At 38.7% G+C, this 14,864-nt stretch overlaps 1 protein-coding gene across 3 annotated transcripts in view; it reads right to left on the bottom strand.

Moving 5' to 3' along the window:
* Positions 1-2,337: 2,337 nt before the first annotated feature.
* The window catches only part of TNFRSF19 (TNF receptor superfamily member 19), an 89,579-nt gene continuing 77,052 nt past the window's right edge, over positions 2,338-14,864 (bottom strand). For all 3 annotated transcript variants that reach the window (XM_019651485.1, XM_019651483.1, XM_019651486.1), the window contains exons 8-10: positions 12,052-12,154; positions 11,083-11,488; positions 2,338-5,329 (exon numbers count right to left, since the gene is read on the bottom strand). In XM_019651485.1, the coding sequence (XP_019507030.1) occupies positions 5,321-5,329; positions 11,083-11,488; positions 12,052-12,154 (518 nt within the window). In that variant the 3' untranslated portion in view covers positions 2,338-5,320. The remainder of the gene's footprint in view (positions 5,330-11,082; positions 11,489-12,051; positions 12,155-14,864) is intronic.

Raw genomic sequence — 14,864 nt, 5'->3', positions numbered from 1 at the left:
AATCAGGATGGGACCAAGGTGACCTTAATGGTAGAGAACAATGTCTGGTTATTTTCAAGCCAAGGACTGAGTGTCCACCCCACCCCCATACAGGTGCCCATGTTCTCTCAATTACTGGGGTGATTGTGCTCCTAGAGAGAGGTTTACCTTTACTAGTTTTGTAACTTCCAAGCTTCTAAAGGACTAGAGATTTGAGAGTTTTGTGTCATGTCACCCATTTGTTTAAAGGCAAGTAAATTCCCTACAGGGTGAGTTGAAAGCCCGGGGCAGAGCGTACTGGACACTTGTCAAGCCGGAGCTCAGGTCTCAGCAGTTTCGCCCCTGCTTCTCATGCTCCGGCCCCACTGTGCTTCTCATCACTCAGACCAAGCAGGGCCTTTGCAGGAGCTGTGCTAGCTCCTTCCTCCCTTCCCGAGGGGTGAGCACCACGCAGTCCTCCAGGGCGGACCTCCCCCAGGTCCTGTGCTCTTCCTGTCTGCCCCCAGAGCAGCCCTGCACCCCGGTGTTCCAGGAGGATATGCACTGATGTCTTCACAATCAAGACCTATTTTATAAATACTTAAAAGGTTTGACTCTCTCTTACTTCTTAGTGTCTGCTTCAACCCTGGCATTGCATTTGCTACCAAGTATGTAGCCTATACTACTGTATACATGCAGAGTGTATAGATGAATGGAGGATGAACATAGGAAACGGGTTTCTTAGTCCTCTGGGGGGAATTCGGCTTGTGTTCAGGACGTCAAGGAGAACAGTTTGTACCTGATACAGTGAGGTGTGTGATGTGTGCCTCGCTGGGGGGCAGCCTGCTTTCCTAACTGGCTGTTAAAGGGTTGCCGGCAGTGCTCGGTAGGTCTTCTATTTACTGTAAATAGTCAAACCAGGTACGGAAAATCCCTCTGCAGAGTTCTGCTGGCTAAATTCAACCCCAAACAAAACTGAGAGAATACAACTACTTCTGTCTTAAACAGGAGTCCTTCATGCTATTAGAAATGAAGATAAAAAGAAAGATTCCTTTGTCTTTATACATTAATAATTGACACCTGCATCAGAAGACCACCCATGGTTCCAAAGAAAGAAGATTTGCTGGGTAAGTTCTAAAAATTCAAGTCTCAGAGAGACTAATTTGAAAGCAGTCATAAATCATACTAATTCAAATGCCACCCATGGCTTATGAAAGGACCTGACCCCGACCTGCTTAATCTCTGCAGTAGAAGCCAGTGACCTTCCTCTGGCTGAAATGTGACATAAGCAATTTCACTGTGAACTGTTGGCTTGACTCAGGATAGTCACATCTCTAGAGTCACACACCAGGTCTTACTGACATTTCTTAGATATTATAGAAGATGTTGGAAATTCTCAGGCTGCTGTTTAGTTTCAAGATGACCGAAGGATAAATGAAAGCGGTATTTACATACCTTATTGGGTGCCAAATAGGTTTTTAAAAAATCAGACAACATCCCCCCGAGTTAAAATAGGAAAAATAGACAAATTCAAAACAAGTAATCAACTGCAAAGAGACATTAATAACAGTGGTAATAATGCAAATATGTCATTTGTGTAACTGTAGATTACTTGAGACCTCCTGTTAGAACCTCATAAGCTTTGAGTTACTTTTCTGAGAGAGTTGATGGCACCCATAAGCCCAGCCAGGCTGCATGGACACCAGAAAAGTCTACGTGAGCGGAGGGGCTGGTGTGGGGGTGTGGGGTGGAAGGGGAAAGAAGCTAGTGTCCCCTCAGGGAAGCCACAGCATCCTTTCACACCACAGAAAGACCAGCTGAGAGAATATGGTGCCACTTTAAAATAACCCAGTTGATTTCCGGGAAGTTGAAAGTCCTCTCTCAAAATCTAATAATAGCTTTTAAAGCTTTACTGGGGGAAGGAAGGAAAGAAGGGATACAGGAATTAAGAAAGAAGGAGGGTAAGAAGCTAGGAAGGAAAAAGGAAACTCTTACAGTGAGCAGTGTTGCTCCATGGAACTTTCCTCCTTTCTTTAGTCCACTTCTCTGCAGAACACCCTATCGACCTCCACAAAGAATGAATGTAAAACTTCTCCTTTAGTTCCTTCCCTCTCTGTGTCATAAAATGAAGGAAAAAAATTAGAGATCATAATAAAATCTTGATACCAAAGCTTCTCAGATAACTCAAAGCATTTTTTCAGTAGCTTGACATGCCTGAGGAATATAGCAGGGTCTCTAGTAAGAAGCTCAGGTCTCCCCCATACAGTCTGAGGGGCCAGAGGAGGGTCACACTGGAAGGGTCAGAGCTTAGTGACACTCTTACAGGGACGGAAAGACGGTGTGCATTCACACCATCCATCATTTTACTGGACATGCAAATAAGAACACCAGGTAACAATTTTATTCACAAATAAAAAAGGTATTACAAAACTATTCATATAAGAAAATGAAAATTTACAAATTTATAAATTCCAGTATGCAAAACAGTAAGGATGAAATCTAAATTGATTCAAGCTACCTTAAAGCAGTGATGGATTTTTTTTTCCTTTTCTTATCTAGTTTTTTTTTACTAGCATAGACGATCGATCGTACTTAACCTAGGGAACAGCAATATTAACACTTCATCTAAAGTAGAACAATCTATATTTGAAAAATATATTCCATATACACGAAATTAGAAAACCCATGTCTTTCTGTGGTCACTCTCCAATCATTGTCTCATTCTTGTTGATGAGTTTCTGCAGCATTCAAAGTCACCATTGGTGCACTCCCAGCCCTGTTGTTACTTGATGGTTTCCTGGCATCAACACCCTAGCAGCTGAGTTTATTTGAATGCTGTAGCATAACCCAACAATGTGAAATGCAAAATGGATTTTTTTCTCAAGTGTTTACAAAGAGTGTAAAATATAACATTGTATGTTTCTACAGTAGGTGGGGGTAAAATGTCTTCATCTTGATAAAAATAACCCAGGATTTTTCAAATGCACTATCAAATCAAATCGACTTTCGACCCTGAGTATTTCTCTACTGATCAAAAGTGATGTTTTAGGATTTTTCGCCAAAATCTCATTCCCATCAATCTAGCTTTCTCCAGCAAGTGTTTGTCTTTAAAGTTAATGAGGGCTCTACATATGGAAAATATATTCAGGTTACAAAAATGAGCACAACCCCAGTCTACTTTGATCATCCCTCTGTCATAACAAAAATGATCAGATTGCAAACAATGGCACACATATGTGAATTACAGTGAAGCCACTCAAAGAAACTCTACTTGCATTTGCATAGACATCTTGTGGTCAAATCCTAAATATTTTACTTGAATTTCCTAAGGGCAATTCTCAAAATTAGAGATCGTTGGTGAGCACCAACATTTAAGAACCAATGGTTTATGCTAAAAAAGGAAAAAAAAAAGTCACTCAGTTATGCATAGGCACTCAGGAGACACAAAAGATTGTGGATGACCATGAGACAGTCCTCTAATTTCCTATTTCAGCTAAAGGAACTAAGGTCACAAGAATTACCGAAACCAAGTAAGCTAATATATACATATCAGAACCTGAAACTATGGATAAACTGTTCCAGCCACAAGGATTCACTAATGTCTTGCAAAGAGAGAAAAGCATGGGGTAATAAGTGAGAAGATAAAAATGTCCTAGGAAAGACAGATTTTTTAATATTCAGTTTAAATGTTAAGTAAAAGGCACTGATTTGGGTGGGGCAATTCTGAAATAAAATATTTCAGTGACTCTAACACTCTGATGTTCTATTTCTAAGGTCTCTCTTTTTTAAGTGCAAGTGGAATGACAAAGCTAATAGTGATCCGTTAAAAGACAAAAGGCCAGATCTGGTCATGTAGGTTATAATAGGAAAAAAATTAATCCTGCTCAATTAATTCCTCTCCAGGGCATAGAGATGAGGAGTAAATGAGCCGCCCCCTGGTTCGTGCCTGAACTGGGTTCATTTCTGTCAGCTCTAGATATCTCTAGATACCACTAGAATTCTAGTGCGTGAATTCCAAGGTGAGAAAGGATGGAGCGAGAGCATGGATAGAAGCACCACACTCTTAAAGCCAGCATCATCTGGCTAAGATGAGAGGTTATTGTCCTCACCACGTTTACAAGATCGGAGGGAACACTATAACATCCTGGTCAAACTACACTAACGGCAGTTACAGACCGTTCACCTAAACGCTTACAAAATGTGCTTTTTCTTCCGGTTCTAATATGGAGTGTGGTCTCATAAGACAACTCACTTGGTGATACATTTCAGTAGTAGGGAACCTGATATGTTGTATTTTCTAAAGCCTTACTACAAGATAGGATGCAAAATCAAAAACAAAAACACCCAAAACCAAGCTCATAGATATAAAGATTGGTGGTTGCCAGAAAGAGGAGTGGGGGAAGGGTTGGGTGAAAGAGAAAAAAAGATCATTATCTTTATAAATACCACTTTCCTATACAAGAGAAATTCTGGATTTTCTAAACTCAGTCACAGGCATAGTAGCAAATGCTGATTTTCACAGAAGTATGCTCATCTTTGAATGCAAGTCTCTAGGATATGTGCTTTAAGTGGTTTCTGACCCAAGGTGAGGAGCCCTTCCCCCACCTCTTCCCCTAACTCAATCCCCTCTTGTTACCAGCTCTAGCAGGGGTTTGAGAGAGGTGGCTGAGGTTAGGAGTGCCCATTCTGGAAAGAACTTGTTCTCTTCTGATTTCTACTCAGGCCAGTGGACTTCATCTAACAAACCCAAGATTTAGGCAGGCAGGATGAAGTCAATTCGAGCCTCCTAAGCTAATTAGTTTAGATGATGAAAAAGTGACCTTCATCAATCAGAAACACTGTTTTGAACCCATGCTACATGAAAACTACAGTAACTAGTCTGACATTGACTTTCGGTAGGATAATCGGCTATGTGAAATTATTTTTGGAAAAGAAAATGCAGATGAAAATGTATCCTCTGGGTCTTCAGTCTTGTAAAACCACATTCACCATGAAAATAAGCATGACTGCATCTCTGGTTCTTGTTATAGGCCCGTAACCTCGCAGGCTGCGAGCTCCACACATCAGTCTTTGAAGTCACGCTCGGAGCATAGAAGCTTCTTGTTTAGGAGAGATGCGAAGCATCGTGAGAGCCTGCAGTCTTTTCTTGTTATTCCTTGAGGTTTCAGCTTACAGCTGGTCTGGCTCAGAAACAACTGCTTGTTGAAAGGCTTAAAATGCCATCAGTTTGGTTCAGATTTATTTTCTTTCCCCCAGAAGCCGTGCAAGGTCCAGACTGTGCTCAGCCCCTAAGCCTAAGTGGAGGAGTGCGTGCCCCTTGGGTTCCATACGCGCATTTCTAGTTCAGCAAGAATGGAGTCCTTTAAGCTTCCTAAAACAGCAAGAGAAGGGAAACTGTAAAAACCATGCCTTATGACTTAAAGCTGCAAAACTGTAATTGTAAAAAAATTAATATACATAACATTTACTAGCAGTATACATGAATTTAATCACATATGGGCATGAATAGTGTAGTGTTAAATATACAGGCACCCATGTGCTCTGAGGATAAAAAAAAGGTTTCCTAATAACTCTTAGTCACTCAATATTTGCAGATAGTAGTACTTAAAAGACAAAAACGTAACCCATAGCAAACAAAATGTATTCCCAAATGATTCTTTTGCCGACTTTCAACCTCATTCAAACATTTAAAGTTTGTCCCTGTGTTACACTCTTTTAAAGCATTGTAGGGAAAGACCTTAGGAGCCTTTTGACTTGTCTTTAAAAGAACAAAGATGATTACTACATAGTGCTATTCTTTGTTTTTGAATTTAAAACTTATATTAAACTGTTGTAGAAAGTTCAGGTATAGTTTGGCAATGAGATTTCTCTTATAATGCTTTCCCTGGAATGCTCACACTCTTCCTGAGGCCAGTGTCCTCTGCCAAGTGGGGCCATTAAATTTGTCCTTATCACAAAAGACCTCACCACACCAGCGGACGAGGCATCGACTGCACATTACCATAAGCAAAACATTCATTTTGTGCAGTAAGACTTCATTAATTTAGGTACTGCTAATTTGGCATTGGTGACATATTAGATAAGTTTGTGAAAAAAATTTTTTTCCTAGGTCTAAGAAATAGTTTTGTTGGGCCAGCCGAGTGGCGTGTTGGTTAAGAGCTGGCTTAGGACACCAGAGGACCCTGGTTCGGATCCCACATATGAGGGCTAGTGACACTGTCCCCTACAGCTAAGATGCTGAACAACAGCTCAACCTGGAGCTGGGCTGTTGTGAGTCATCGGCAACGGCATAGGCTGCAGCCCCTGTTGCAGCGGGTTGCCATGGGCTACCGTGTGTAGCCAGCAGCCAGCGTGAGCGGCCAGCAGCCGCAGTGAGCGGCCGTCCAGAAGCCGGGGACTGATCTGCCTCGCCCGGGAAGAGCGCAATGATGGTGCCAACTTGGGCCAGTGAAGCGACATCCTCCACAACTAGACTGAAGAACAAAAGGACAGCAACTTGTCTGTTCTCCTTCCCCCAATTCCCCAATAAAAATCTTTTTAAAAAAAAAAAAAAAGAAAAAAGAAATAGTTTTGTCAAATATATTGATCAGTAGATATAATAATAACCATATCAGTGCTACTGTGGGAGGCAACTTATACTCATTTTGCCAACATGGAAAGAAATAGTGATTTTAATAGATTGAAAAACTAGAACCCAGGTCATTTCATATCTTTCCTACCATTCTTTCCATTATTTTAGCGGTTCTCAACCTGTGGGTCGCGACCCCTTTGGAGGTCGAACAACCCTTTCACAGGGGTCGCCTAAGACCATCGGAAAACAAAAAGATATTTACATTAGAATTCATAACAGTAGCAAAATTACAGTTATAGAGTAGCAACGAAAATAATTTTATGGTTGGGGGTCACAACATGAGGAACTGTATTAAGGGGTCGCAGCATTAGGAAGGTTGAGAACTGCTGCATTATTTCATGTCAACACTTAAAATGTTGGTTAAAAAAACACCACCAAAAAAAGCTTTTCCTGTAAGTGAAGAGGCTGGCTTTATCCTCTCAAACATCTTAGCAATGAGGTCCCAAATATCTCAGCTCTGTTCCCTTCTGGAGAGGCATGTAAAGAGAAATTTTGATTAAAATTGAGTCATAGCGACTAAAGAAGGCTCTCACACCTATTTGCTTTATCCTGAACCCTAACTATCACCATCAGATTCTGGGTGGTCTTACACCACCCACAAGAAAACTACTGTGTAAAAATACAGTTTTCGGAAACAAATGCATCATGCATTAGAAATCTGAGCCTTCCACCGAGTAAAGACAAAAGTGCCGTTATGCATTTTGTAATATACACGTGTATCAAATCACATTGTACACCTTTAACGTGTTATATGTCAATTATATATCTCAATAAAACTGGGGGGAAAAGAGTCAATAGAGGTTAACAAGCTGAAAAATATACGTGAATGCTTGGGGGAAAATTTTAAATTTTATTTAAAATAAAATAATCACTTAAAAAAATAAAAAATGCTGTTATGGCTATAGCTGCCCTTCCACATCTCCCAAATGGAAATACAGTGCTTTCCTGAAGCACGAATGAGCCCATGCCAGGGAGCCAAGCTGACTAAACATTACCTCCAGGAACTAGAAGTCCTTTCTGTGCTTTGGTTCATAATAGTAAGCTGCTATAATCAAATTTTTATGAGAAGTAAGTATATTGTCTATCTTGGAGAATTAGCCTGTCAGAGGAAGTATGAATTGCCTTTTGGAATCTAGTGGATTAAAAAAAAACAAAACAGAACTGGTCAATATTTGGTCAACCCCTGAAATAAAGAAGAGGGTCAATTTCCCAAAGATGTGCACTTGTGGCTATCTCCTAGTTTCTTTTGAAGATTAAGGTTCATTCACTAAGTTTTACACATTTCAGTAAATGCAACTGAAGAGAAAGTGCTTTGCAGAATCTGGAAAAGATTATCTCTTAGAATGGATCAAAATATTACTTGCTGTTTTTAATTTTCAGGCAAAAACTGAAATGATTTACATTTTAACAATTCCTTTCCCAAATTCAGGACACCTTATTTAGCTTTACCAACATTATCTAACACTTACAAGATAACACATCTTGGAAAGCTAATGAAAACCTTTCATTGCTCTTTGTCAAGCAGAAAGAGATAACTTCAGGGTCCTAAGGAGAATTTATGAGTATGTTTTGCAGAAGGAAAGAACATCTCCAAGTTATAATGCCACAACTTGGATAGATCAGATTCACCACGGAGTCCCAGACCCCTCACTCAGGACCGGATGTGTGAACCTTTAAATTTTTTGTCTTGATCCTGAATGACAGGGAATCAGATTACAAGTCAGGACAAAATAAAAGCTAAAATGTCTCCTCCGGAAATACTGTTAAAACGGCTACGGACACAAACACTCCACGGTGGCACCACTGGAAAAGTTTGTGACATATGCTAGACTTAGTAAGAATTTCCAGAAGTAATGAAGAAGCCGGTTTATTTATCAAACTACTAACTCAAGTTCAGGCAGGACAAGAATTACCTCCATAGAGCTGAGTCAACTAATGAAGATAATTACAATTTTCTGTGACTTTTTGTTTGAAACATTGCTGGTATTATTAATAAATGTTTGTACTAGAATTAAGGAAACATGTATCTTAGCCTACATGCAACTTATATAAAATTTTAAAGCATTAAAAAAAAACCCTTTCATTAATAAATTACATTGTGCAACTTGAATCTAACATTTTCTCATTCTTTTATATGTAATTATAACTTTCTTTTAATAATAATTGGAGTTGAAAGTATCTTTATATAGATCATAATCACCTTGACAACTGTTTTTGAAAAGGGATTAATGTCATTACTCACCAATCTTTCTAAAGTTGGTTCTAAAATTTTACATTTGTGTAACTGTGGTAACAATGTTCATCAACCCTGCCTCCACCTCACCAACAACGTAAACAGAAAACATAGAGAATGAGTTGGTTTTGATATGACTTGGTATCAAATGTTTCACTCCTTCGTCTTAGAACTAACATCACAAAATTGGGGCCAAGATACAAAATTAAGATGAGTCATAATTCTATGTACTGACAATACCCTGAAAAACTGTAGTTGGTCAGCTGGTAGCACAATCATTTTAGTTACTCGGACTTTCCCTTAACAATGATGTACAGAAAGATGTAAAAATGTTAGTGAAGGTAACACAAGTAAGTCTGTCATCAAAACCAGCTGACTTGATAAAAAGAAACTTCAGTATCTTGTAATGAAAATGTAACTGAGGCTAAATTTTAAGAGTCCTAAGGCTTTTATTTTGGAGTATATAACAAGGCATCTGACTGGGTTATTTGTTAAGGGAATGGGGTCCTCTCTATCCTGTTTCCTGCGTCTCTCACCCACCTGTTGTCAGGGCCGGTTACCTGGGCTGCTGGGTGTTCTCAGCCCCAAAGGTTTGTAGGCCAAAAGCCATTCTTGAGACCTATATTCAGCTAGGCTAACTCTTCAGTCTTTTCTTATTATTATCATGAAAGTTATAAAAATTGTGAGAGGACTCAAAAGAACAAGGTCAGTAAACAATCTTTTCCAGCTACAGGGGTAGGTATTTTATGTTTTTTGAACTGCCTAATTTGTTTGTTTTTCCTCCCTTTACTTATCTCTTCTTCATTTCCCTTATTTTGAGAAAAAACATTTTTTTTCTCCAAAGTCAACAAATGTTTTTGTACAGAATTCCTTATAAATTCTCTAGAGAATTTTTTTTTAGTTAAAAGAAAGTACTGCAGATTTCGATCAATATATAACCTCTGTACTGATCTTAAAAGGAACATGTCTCCAATCTACATGTGGACTTTAGACTGTTTCTGACAAAAGTAGACAAGGATACACCCAGGAGCACATGCAGCATGTGTGAGAGTGCTGCCTTGGGACCCAGGGTCCCTGGCTGGGGCAGCAGGGACAAGCAGACGGGCAGCGCTGGTCTTGTGGGGCCTGGGAGCCTCACTGTTGCTGTGACTCTGCCCTTTTATTCTGAAGGCTGGCATCATCCTTCCAGAAAATTTCTGCCAACAATATATGTGTTTACATTAAGGAAATATTTATAAACATTACGTTAAACTCAACAAAAGTCACATCCTCACCTGGAGGAAAAAGCAGGGACGGTGCCCAGCTGTCCCCAAGTACCTCTCTGCCTCCAGTCTTGCAGCCAGAAAGCCCCATCTGCCTGCTGTCACCATCGCCCCCCCAAACCTGCTTTTAAACCCTTCACTCGAGATGGTTCTTATGCTGCATTTAGTCCCAACTTATAACTAACAATCAACCAAACTAATCAATCAGTTGAAGCAGAGTGATCTAGAAAACAACAGTAAAAGAGAGAGGAGGGAAAGGGGTAGCTTTAGGAGACCTAAACTCTCATGAACTTGACACTGAATGGAGTGCATTTAAATATTGGGCATAAGAATATCACAGCAAAAAATGATGGTGAGGAATTGTTTACAAGATGCTCCCATAACTAGTTCATCTCTGTCAATCGGGAATGGAGCCAGGGGGCGCTGTGCTAAGTACAGTGGGCCCTCCAACAACCGAGTCCCCTTACCCGTGGACTTTTAAAAATAATTATGTATAGTACTATAAATGTATTTTCTCTTCCTTAGGGTTTTCTTAAGACTGTTTTCTTTTCTTAGCTTACTTTATTGTACGAATGTAGTATATAATCCACATAACATATGTGTTGATTGACCATTTCTGTTATCGGTAAGGCTTCCTGGCAATAGTAAACTATATTAATAGTTAAGTTTTTGGAGAGTCAAAAGTTATACTCAGATTTTCGACTGTGCATGGGGTCAGCACCCCTAACCCACACATTGTTCAAAAGTCAACTGTAGTTGTATTTACAAAAAAAGAATTAAAAAATGCAGCTGCCCTTTATGGCCTTATACACTAGCTGTTAGCTAAATAAAGAAAAAAACTCTTGAAATTAATGTAAAATCTATTCTCCTATATCATATAGAAGTTATAAAAGATGGAAAGCCTCCCCATCAGGTTCCCCTGCATTGCATGGTGGGAACTGAGCTGCAGTCCCATGGTCATAATGTTACGTCCACACTGAAATCAGTCACTGCCTTACCTGGAGGGACGCTTGAGCGGTTAGGTGGATGATATCGCCGCTTGTTTGATCTAGCTGGCGTCTCGTAGTTAGCATATCCTGAGTTAGCACTGGTTCTGTCATTGAGCTGTTATGTCTACATAAATCAGTAGTTTCTGTGAAGTTTTCAGAAGGACCTCGAATTGTAACAGCTCCACCAACCAAATCCTGACTACTGTTTGAATCCAAGGATGATGAGCTTTCATTTGCTGGATTGAGAGAAGGAATATCTCCTCCCGTGAGTTCAGCATATGAGTCACAAAAAGAGATGTCGTCACCACAAATGGGATTTTGCATCAGAGGCCAGGCATCCGAAAACTCGCCACAGATAGATCGCGAAAGGGACCTGAAGAAAGTCGGTGTCATCTCCCCCACCAGACCTGAGTTTCTGAACACATGTTCAAAAGACCTTTTAGTGCTCTAGGGGATGAAAAACACTACTACAAAGCAACATTCCAACCATACTTTTCAGTTTTCTAGATGAAATAGCAATTTATTAAGTCAGAATTCTAGTGCTTCCTGTTGTAAGTTTAATTACCCCATTTATTTTAAAACGAATTTATATATACTTCTAATCAGTATAATTATACTTAATCCAATGTCTAAAATGTGCCATTTCCTGGGCCTTAACTGAATTTGATGGCTGTTCTAAAATTCTAAGAGTTAGGACATGTTAAAAATTGCAGATGACAGAAGTGTCACAAATCATGACTATAAGACAAAAATAAAATTAATAGAGTGTAAGTATAAAACACGTTACACTGAATATTAATAACCCTGAGAGACTTACCTAATTCTTGCCAAACACATGCCCTTCCAATGTCCAGAATGTCATTCATATTAAAAGTGATGCCCCCATGAAACATTTTCAAATGTTGCACATGAAGACTGGTGAGTAGAATGCATATTGGCACAAGGGAATATTATTATAATTACTTATAATTTAGTTACCTCTCCTGAAATGTGGCCTTGGAATGCACCCTGCAACCCAGAGTCACCCGGTCAATGCTGCAGGCATCGTCACAGCACAAGGATGGGATCAAGTGAACAGGCCCTAGGAAAGCCAGCAGACAGGTGAAGCACAGTGCTTTTTTCTGGAACATTCTCTTTAATACCAGTTCAACATCGTTCTTGAAAATTTAGCTATCCTTCTTTGGGTGACTTTTTAGGGGAAGGGAATATGAGGTTTAATTTTTTTCTCTTAAAAAATGATGAACCACTTATATGAAATACCTAAAATGGTCAAATTCATAGAGATAGAAAGTAGAAGGGTGGGTGCCAGCGGCTGGGGGAAGGGGAAGGGGAGAGTTAAGTGTTTCATGAAACAGAGTTTCAGTTTGGGAAGATGAAAAAGTTCTGGAGATGGAGGTGATGTTGGGTGTGCAACAATGTGAACGTACTTAATCCATGGAACTGTACATTTAAAAATGGTTAAAATGGTGAATTTTATGTTATGCATATCTTACTACATTAAAATAAATGATGAAATGTAATAGTGCAGTCTGTGAGCGGGCATGTGAAATGACATTCTCATGCACTACTGATGACAGTAGCAATAGTACGCTTTTGTTGCATGGTCTAGCAATATAGGACAAGAACACAAAAATGTTCAAACCCTTTATCTCAACACACACACACACACACACACACACACACACACAATTTTTTTTTTTTTTGCTGGTAGGAATGTAACTTAAGGAATAACTAGATATGTGCACATAGCTTAATAAACCATTAAGTTCACTGAAGCAGTATATATTTTTGGTACAAAGATAATACAAATGTATTGGAAAAAAAATTAAAATAGAGAGAGGTATTAAATAAATTTAAAAATAAATCTTCCCCAACCCTATAAACCAGAAATAAACACTGTCAATATTTAGTGAACAGCCTTCTAGACTTCTCTGTCTACATATACATACACATATAATACTGATTTTATATAATCATAAACGCCCTGAAAGCATACAGGCAAATACAAAGATGCGCACATAAATAAAAAGGAAAAGACTTGAAGAAATTATCTATTTACATATACATGTATATGTTTGTGTGTGCATTCAAACTTCCATGAGGATCTCTTTACTTTTATAAAAAGGGAAATAACATTATAAAACTAATATTTCCCTTTAAAAAAATAAATGTTAAATATTGAAATGCAATTACAAACTAGTGTTAAGTGGGAGGGACACCCAACCCACTTTCATCTGAATCTCTCTTAAAGCAGGCCGCCCGCCATCTTGTACTATCTGAATAAACGCTACCATGACCATGGGGAAGTCTCCTGGATTCACTATCGATTAAGCCAACAAACGCATGTCATATTCAATGTGGAATTTTTCAAAATTAGTTAAAAGCAAAAGGCACTGCCACTCCTTGCAGAAATTGCTGGTTCTGGGGTTCCAGGAAAGGGGAAGTAACAAGATGAGCCTGGAACTTCTTTTTGTGCCAGGAAGTAAAGTGTTAAAAGAATAGTGAAACATATCAAAATGGCACAGGAACCAGCTTGAAGGAACTTCCACTGGCCAAGTCTAGGAAAATTTGAGGGTCAAAATAAAAACCGACAGCAAAGGATCGTAGCCCATTGAACGGGGTCCATGGGTCCATGCTAATTAAAGGAAATAAATAAATGGGGAAGAAAGGGATGTTCTTTTTTACAATAGGGAGCCAACTAATAAATGTAGAGAGAAGGATGGAATTAGAAAACCAGTATTTGTTAACAATCATAGTAATGACTGACTCAGGTAAGAATCATCAGAGGATGCTAAACTACTGGGCAAAGTTTCGAGAGCTATTTACATAGTCTCAAAGACTCTCCTGCAAGGTTTTTATTAATTACAAAGAGAACGGCAATAATTATAGAGCAGAGAAGCCTTGCCTCCTGATGTGGGCCACTGAGAAAGATACAACATCACCTCTGTGATATTTCTGAACCTAGTCATAAGAAAAATCAGAAAAACCCAAACTGATGGTCACGCTACAACATTACTGGCCTGTGCTTGTCAAAAAACATTAATGTCATGAAATGCAAAGGAAGATTAAGGAACTATTCCAGATTAAATGAAACTGAAGAGATTTGACAATGAAATGCACAGTGTTAGCTAGGATTTTCTTTTGCTACCGAGGACATTATTAGGACAATTTTAAAAAATCTGAACATGCTATGTAGGTTATATAATAGCATTGACTTAAGGTTAATGTCCTGATTTTAATCATGTTGTTATGTAAGAGAATGTTCTTGTTCTTAGGAAACAAACACCAAAGTATTAAGGAGTAAAGAAACATCATATCTGCAAATGATTTTCAAATGGCAAGTGAAAAAAAAATGTGTATGTATGTATACACACACACACACACACACACACACACACACACACACACAGAGGAGGGTGCCAAAAAATGTATACACATCTTAAGAAATGAAAAAAACTGTATTAAAATTGTAATACTCAATATATACCGATAACAAAAGATGAATACAAGTCATGTGTTTACATTTTTTGGCACCTCTGGTATATATACATATACGTACTTAGATAAAGATGATAAAGTAAATGTGAAATAAGATAAATGTTAATATTTGGAGAATCTGGGTAAAGGATATGTGGGAATTCTTTGTCCTAGTCTTTCAACATTTATGTAACTCTGAAATAATGTCAAAATAAAAAGTTAAAAGAAAAGAGGCACTGTTATTAAGGAGGAAGTGATTTAAATGATAAACAATACTGAACCTGGGCATTAGCATGGGGGGATTAAAGTCAGCA

This window comes from Hipposideros armiger, unplaced genomic scaffold, assembly GCF_001890085.2.
Source record: "Hipposideros armiger isolate ML-2016 unplaced genomic scaffold, ASM189008v1 scaffold_160, whole genome shotgun sequence".
In the NCBI taxonomy this organism is placed as follows: Eukaryota; Metazoa; Chordata; class Mammalia; order Chiroptera; family Hipposideridae; genus Hipposideros; species Hipposideros armiger.
This window is presented reverse-complemented; position numbering and strand designations above follow the sequence as displayed.